The sequence below is a fragment of the Pleurodeles waltl genome, chromosome 4_2 (assembly GCF_031143425.1).
Source record: "Pleurodeles waltl isolate 20211129_DDA chromosome 4_2, aPleWal1.hap1.20221129, whole genome shotgun sequence".
NCBI classification, from domain to species: Eukaryota; Metazoa; Chordata; class Amphibia; order Caudata; family Salamandridae; genus Pleurodeles; species Pleurodeles waltl.
Genome location: NC_090443.1, coordinates 894376952 through 894385003, shown reverse-complemented (window position 1 = coordinate 894385003; position 8052 = coordinate 894376952). Strand labels below are relative to the sequence as shown.

Sequence of the window (8052 nt, the reverse complement as noted above, 5' to 3'; positions counted from 1 at the left end):
GGGATGGGAAGAACTCTTGTGGAATGCTTTAGACAAAAGAAAAAAGTAGTTTAGTACAGTCTCCAGAGCCGGTTCAGATATTATAGACAAGGAAAGCCATCAATTAAAAAGCAGGCAAATGAGTGACAGTAAAGCCAACCAATGATAAGCAATGAGCAGACCGCACGTTCCTTTAAGTTCTTGGTAAGGACATGGTTTTTCTAGGCTCAACCTAAAAAATAAGTGTCAAATAGATACGTATTTTGGTGCAAAGAGGTGAAATAGGCTTTGCTTCAATGCCAATCTAATGTAACTCGATATCTCAAGAATTATGTATATAAAAGACTATACCTAAAATATGGCTATAAAGTCGCACTGACACAATATTAAGGTTTAAATCTCGACCTGCAGGAATATAGACTGTAGAGTATTACACTATTATATCAGGCTAAGCATATTTGAATAAGTGTAGATTCCCTATTTTTCAATCGATAGTGACTAACCTTGACAATATAGCTATCATCAAGGTTAATAGACGTGGAGTCAAGGGAAGTAGATATAGAGTTAATAGCAAATGTACCCTAACCAGACATACCTACCAAGATGACCGTGGTAGCCAATATTTTTGAGCCAATATTAATGCAGTTAATGCTGACATACAGCCACTATGAAGCAATCAGCTTACTTTCAGAAAACATGTCCAAGTGGGGTTCAGAAAGCCATTTCACTTTAAACCAGTGAGAATATTTAAAGTTTTTGTAATTTTTTTATTTACTGTCTGAACAAGGCAAATAAACCGAGACAAAATTTAACAATTTACATTTTATTCGTTACTTACATTTTATCTTCATAATTACAGGATATAGTTAGATTATATTAACATACAAATAAAAGGCTATTAACAAAGCCTACAGCACCCGAACAACTTTTAAAAAGCCCGTTAAAATTGTATTTAATTAATGGTGTTGATCTCACACCAGTGATTTATTTTTAATTCTTCAACAGAGATTCTGAAGTATGTCTAAAGTCAATAAATTGAAATAAAACATCAAATGACTCAAGACTCATATCGTTCAGCAGAGGTAAGCATGAATATAATAATATGTACACATTTTAACATATTGGTCCACTGTGTATACATTTTCATCACAAGTTAAGAATCTATAAAGTACAATAAGAGTCAAGGTTAGTATACACAGTACATTTACATTATGAATATAATTTACTGATATGTATTAATAATACTTGATAAGAGGTTTCCCTTTACATTGCAAATCTTAGAAGCAGCTTTTTGTTTTCTTCATGTTGGTATAAAAAGAACGAACATCTTCCTCGGAACTACGTGAAAAGATGCAGACGATCATCTCTTTTAACAACTACCCACATTAGTGGTATTCACACTGGTATCCTTTATAACAGGAACAATACAGTCAAACAGATGCAAGTGCTTGTGGTTTGTCCCAGCTAGGTCTAAACAGTCGTGGCATTAAAGCAAACTAAATGGGTGTCCGATGCGTTTCATTTTTTTTTATTTTTTAACATTATGGGAAAAGAAACACTGTCTAGAACACTTCAAATAATGGGGATTCAGTAAATTCGGTGTCAATTATGGACAATAAATTAATTTGGTTTATCAAACAGTAAACACAACTTTAACATATCAACCATGGATTGATTTGAATGGTTACAAAAAATGTCTTTTCATGGTGTATCTGCTAGTTTATAGTGTTCTAAATTCTTTATAGCCATAGCTCAAATTAATTAACAGCATGCTTAATGCACCAATCGTGCCTACTGCAAATTAGGTCAGAGTGTCAAGTGCCCAGCGTAAGAGTGCATTTCTCAGAGCGAGGAGAGTTTCCAGGCAGCAGGGCAAGGGCAGGTTTATGACCATTGTGATTAAGCCCCAATACACAATGTAGTAGAATATAAGGTTTGTATAAAAAAAAAAAAAAGTAAAAAAAAAAAATCTGACTTGTGCAAAAAGAGAATGAATGAACCAACCCTGCTGTCAAACACCGGACAATCTTCTTTGTGGGCATCCAGCAAAAAGAGAACGAAGACAATTTCCAAGTCGAATCCCAGAGCATCTATTCCTTTAAAAGAAAGACTATAGATTTACATGTATAAAATAGAGCACTGTACAATTCCAGGGTTAACCTTTCACCTGGTAAATAAAGAGAAAAAGATTTCACTAAGTCCTTATATAAACCAAACATGATCATGTGCGGAGAATGTGGGAAAAAGCAAACAGCCTGAGAGTTTACTTTAAAATAAATGAGACTATGTTTCTACCTACATTTTAAAATCACATATACAAATATTGGAATAACATATCCAGATCTTCCAAGTTTGTGGGAAAATCTGAAGTTTAACTGCTTTAGATTTTTAACACAGGCAAATACATTTTAGAACAACTTTCATTGAAAGGGTCCGTCACCTTGAGTCAAGGTCACAGCTCGCATGGTCTGCCTGGTCATCCTCGGACATGAAATCAAGATTAGAGAAAATATCAAATGCACATGGGCTTCCTACAAACCTGGATGACACTAATAGCACAATATTCATGTCCTTTTGAAACCTGTTGTGAACTTTTGTTCGAAGGTAGCCTTCCACAGTAAAAAAATACAGTTTAAATAACTTAAGTTTTCAACACCAGGCACCCCACATTTGACATAAGGAAACCAGCGATGTCCTAGTTCTTCATGCTTCTGACACCTCAGATTTACTGAGTGCTATTGCCAGCTCCAAGTCTTCCTGCTCCTGCTGGGTTAGCCTGGCAAGTCTCTCCTTCTCTTCTCTCTCACTTTCCCTCTTAGCCCACTCAATCATATCGTCTTCAGTTGGATACTGCAATTTGAAAAGAAACATTTCTTGGACTAAACACTGGGGGAACATTGTTCATATTTCATACTTTGCATCTTACATGTAAACAGTTTTTTTTACAATACCAAATGCAATAGTAAATCTATTCGCAATATGGACTATTATGCTTAGTCAAACGGCTACTTCTTGAAAGCAGAGAAAGGTCTTTTCAAATTCCACAAAAACAGACACATTGGTGTTCCTAAATAATTAAATAAGTAGAATCTTCCTACTAAGTAGACCCTTCCTACTCTACAAATACCAAATTCTTTAATTTTTATTTTCCACAGCATCAAATGACCTGATGGGCATTGGGTGTTAGGAAAAAATAACATAAAATGAATACTTGCAGGAAATAGAGGTGAATCAGGTTTCGAAAGTAGCGATTTATTGAAGTTAGCGCTTGTGATTTCAACAGGTCATATTTTTGAGTTGAAAATCCCCCATTTTGCATCATTACGTCAGCCATTTCAGCAAGCGATATCACATCTATTTTTCATGACAGAAAATTGCTTAACTCACACAAAAGCATTGGAAGAATAGAGCGAAGATCTGGACAGATACACAAGTGCTCTTCCATGCTTTTGATATTGTCCAAGAGGAGAACATTTTTAGGGGGCACTGAAGTAGCTAAAATGCACCGAAGGTGAGGAGAGCACAATCCATTTTATGGTTGAGATTGCAGTTTGCACAAAGAAATCAAACTGTAACAGGACGTCAACATCTCAACTCCTTTCCTTTCACAGCTCTGTGCCTATTGTCAATGATATTCAGCCTGCATTCTAGAATGAGGACCGATCACTGGTGCCAGTCTAAGGATTTTATAACTCGTGCTTTCAGGGCTTTGGTGTGGTCTATGGATTACATTTTCTCTATTGTAGTCAAGAAAAATCAAAGGTGGTTAGCCCATTGAACCAGTGCTAGGCTTTGACAAGAAGTCCGATTCTTTGAGATTAGATCAATGGCATGCCCTGCTGAGTGAGCCGTTTTGTTGCTGCACTGAGATTGTTGTTCTTCCTGAAAAAACGCCTGCAAGTTGAAGTGAGGTGGTTGCAAAGATAGAAACCACCCAGGAAGATAATTTTAGAGGACTGCAAAGTTGAGTGGTACTGGTGTAAAATTTCCATTATTCAAAAGGTTCTTAATTCCAGAGTTGGTGCATTACTTAGCATCTTAACTTTTCTTTATTGGAAATGTTCAGAGTTGCAACATGGGCAAGCAATGATGGGTTGGAATGTGGTCCAAGCTACCACCGGTGGCAGAGATCAATTCACTGACTCCATCACTTTGTTGTTTATTGCCGTAGATGCCCTATGCACAACAGAACTGCCCAGATGTGGGTCCTGTGCTCACACTGCCACAGGAATTAAGCTACGCCTCATTACTAAGTCCTGGTAAAGCCAAAACATGTCTGGTTCCATTCTGGAAAGGACCTGGAATGGCAGTTCGGGCTCAACTGTTCTTACTGGTGCAGGAGCAAGGCTGACATACGGTTGGTTTCTTTCTAGTGTGTCAAAACAGGCAGTTGATATAGAATGTGGCCTGAACGATCACCAGCATTCAAAACTGTTTGCTGCAGAGTGGCCATGTAGCATTCAAATGCTGAGAATGCAAGAGAAGATATGTTTGTATTTAAATTCAGTGATGGGAGTCAGTGCCAGGCTTCCAGAAAACATTGAGTCCAGGGGCTCTGCTGCCTGCCTTGATTCGAAAGAGAATGTTGCTACATCCCAAAGGGTGCAACTTAGAACACAACCTATTCTTCATGCAAACAGTTATGGATCACCTGTAGCTATATAACTGTAATGTATAACAAATTAAGGTAGCATTACTTTTTTAGGCCAGTGCAGGTTGAAGGAACAAATAGTTTCTTTCCTGTAGGTGGAGTTTTGCAGCTTGAAGAATTTTCTGGATTCACATGCTGGGCATTATTAAGCCATCTAGTGGTTGGGTCTGGATTTTTCCAATTAGTTTTTTAGTCCTATTTTAGTTGTTGCTGGTTGTTCACAGATCCTCCATTTTATGCTTCCTGTGATGTCATACGCCATTCCCTGGAAACTCCCACCTTTGGTCACCATCTTCAGATTGTTTTTTTTTGCTGTCTTGTCTGTTCTCTCCTTCCATCTTCTTGGTGGAGGTGGGTCGCCTGTGAATCCAGAAAATGTTTCAAGCTGCAAAACTCCACCTACAGGTAAGAAACTATTCATTTTTCAGTATGAATGTTTCTGTATTCACATGCTGTGCATCAATTTTGTAGGGGGTTTCTTACTTTTGTGATGGTTGGGTTGAAGAGGGACTTAAATTTGTAAACAGATGTTTTAACACTTTTTGTCCCACTTGAGCTTACCTGTTCATTTGAATGTCTATGCAGTACTGTTTTGTGAGCGTGTGTAGAATTGACCACGATGCTGCCATACATATATATTGTAAAGGTGTATTTTCTAGAAAAGGCAATGGGTTGATTTTAGTCTCTCCCCTTCACTTGTGTGAAAGTTAAATAGTTTGTGTGATCCATCTGGTAATTGTGACGTTAGTTACAGGTTTTCCCATATTGTTGTCTGCAAAAGAGACAAAAAGGTGCTCTGTCTTCCTGTTTGTTTGTCCTTTCAAAGTATTATAGTATAGCGCATCTTGCGTTCAGTGTGTGTAATGCTCTCTACTTGATTTTTGGGGTTTTGGAAAAAAAAAAACTTGGTATTTGTATTGTTTGATTTATGCAGACGTATGAAACTATCTTGGGTAAGAACTGTGGATCTGTCTTTATGACAGTTCTTTGTGAATCTGTAAATATGGTTCTTGAATCCTTAGTGCTTGTATTTCACTCAACCTGCAAAGAGATGCTATAGCCACCAGGAATACTGTCTTTAGTGTGAGAATCTTTGATGTGGCTTTGTTTAAAGGCTCAAACGGGGTCTTCATTAATTGAGTCAGTACCACATTTAGATTCCATGTGGGTGCAGGTGTCTTCCTTGGTGGCGCAACAGTCTTTGCCCTTCCAAGAACCGTTTCATTACCGGAGCTGTGAGGAAGCTTCTTCCTATGTGACCTCTTGTGTAGGTCACTATTGCAGCTAAGTGTACTTTCAAAGATGCATATGTTAACTTGGAGCTTAGTGTGTGTTTATAAATATTTTAACACCAAATAAGCCCCTTTGAAGGCACAATAAGGAGTATTGTTTCCATTTAGCAATGTAGCACTTACTTCTTTTTGTTGGCTTTCTTGTTTCTTTAAGAACAGCCATTATACTCTCTTGTAGCTTTAATGGCTGAATTCTAAGTCTTCAGGAGCCATGCTCAAAGACTCTGGTTCTGGGGGTAGCACCCTTCCTTTTTCCATTGCCAACAGATCTGTACTGGTAGTTTTTGAATGTTCTCGGGTGCCATCCTGTTGTATTGGTAGTTTTTGAATGTTCCCTGGTGTCATTTCTATCATCTCTGAAAACCATGTCTGTCTCGCCCACTGAGGGGCAATAAATATTAGTATTAGAGTCATCTTGCTTCTCCTGCATTTGTTGATCACCCTGTGTACTGGTTTCAAGAAAAAAGCATACGCAAACATCCCTGACCAGTTTATCAACAGGGAATTCCTTAGGGATTCCTGGTATGGGTGTCTGGACAACGTTTTGGCATTTTGCATTCTTTGGTGTTGTGAATAGATCTATTTTTGGAGTTTCCCAACTCCTGAAGATGTTTTTGAGTACTCTTTCATTTAGTTCGCATTCGTGAGGGCATGATGCTTGTCTGCCCAGCCTGTCCGCAGTCCTCACTTGGTAGATAAACTGCTGTTATCTCTATTTTACTCTGTATTGCCCACTTCCAGATTTCTTGTGCTAGGTTCCAAAGAGCAAAGGATTAGGGTGCCCCCCTTGCTTGTTGATGTACAACAATGTAGTTTTATTGTCTGTTAGGAACAATATGGTCTTTCTCAATAGCTCTTTCTGAAAGTCTTTTAAGACTACAAACATTGTCTTTAGATCCAGCATATTAATATGCTGTACAACCTCCTATTCCTTTCAGACCCTTGCACTTTAGGCATGTTCATATGTGCTTCCCTGCCCATATGAGAGGCACCAATTAAAATGGTTACTGTTGGAATTGGTTGTGTAAATGTTCTTCGTTGTGTTACATGTGATTAGTTCCACCAAGCTATTCCCTGCTGCAGTTTGAGTGAAACTACTAGATCCTCTCAACTCCCTGCAGCTTGTAACCATTGGTTCTGTAGCTATTCCTGAATTGATCTCATGTGTGATCTCGCATATGGGAGCAAAGGGATGCATGAAGCCATCTTCCCTAACAATTTCCCCACAGTCCTCACTGTCAGAGTTTAGCCCTTCTGGTAAAGGTGAGTTTCCAGCAACAGTGACTGTATTCTCCTTTCGCTGGGATATACTTTTCCTTGGATTGAGTTGATGCTTGCTCCCAGAAACATGGTTTTCTTGTTCTGATGTTGGTGATGACTTCTCTCTGTTTATAGTGAAGCCCAATGTGAATAGTGTCCTCATTACCTTCTGTATAAGCTCTTTGCACTTGCTGTGGGAGTTTACTCTTACTAACCAGTCGCCCGGGTAAGGATAGACATGTTATCCCGAATACCAGCACTGTGAGATGGCACCACAAAACTCAGATACTTTGTGTTCTTCAGACATTGAGATGTGCAAGTAGGCATCTTTAGATATATAGTTGCCATGTAATCTCCTTTTTGCAGTTGTGGGATGACTTCTGCAAGTTTGTCATTTTGAAACTTTGTCTCTTTATAAACTTGTTTATGAATGTGCGGTCTAAAATTGGTCTAAGAGACTAGTCTACCTTTGGTATTAGGAAATGTGTGAATAATTTTCTTTCTTGATCTCGGTCCTGGGCACCTTTCCTATTGCTGTTTTTTCAAGCAATTCCTCGACCACCTCCTTGAGTAGTAGTGATGTTTCTTCTCTTGAATGTACCTTCTTTTTTGGTCATCTTGCAGTAGGAATCCTTTCCGAATCTATACAATATCCAAACTCTGAAGTTTAAGATCCATTTGTCCTATGTTATCTGCCTCCACTCCTGAAGAAAGTTTTTTATCCTACCCCTCCACTGTTTTTTTTGTGGGAGAGGCTGTGTTTTTGAGAAGTCACTTGTTGGGCAGGGGGTTGTGTCTCCCCTTTGAGGTTGTCCTCTTCCTTGTGCTCTACCCTGAAAGGACGGCCGTCCTTGCTGCTGACACTGCCAG

General features: G+C 38.6%; 1 protein-coding gene across 1 annotated transcript in view; it reads right to left on the bottom strand.

Annotated features, from left to right (window-relative positions):
• Positions 1-786: 786 nt before the first annotated feature.
• The window catches only part of EPS15 (epidermal growth factor receptor pathway substrate 15), a 792619-nt gene continuing 785353 nt past the window's right edge, over positions 787-8052 (bottom strand). Inside the window, exon 25 of the mRNA XM_069232684.1 lies at positions 787-2829. Coding sequence (XP_069088785.1) covers positions 2683-2829 — 147 coding nt within the window. The 3' untranslated portion in view covers positions 787-2682. The remainder of the gene's footprint in view (positions 2830-8052) is intronic.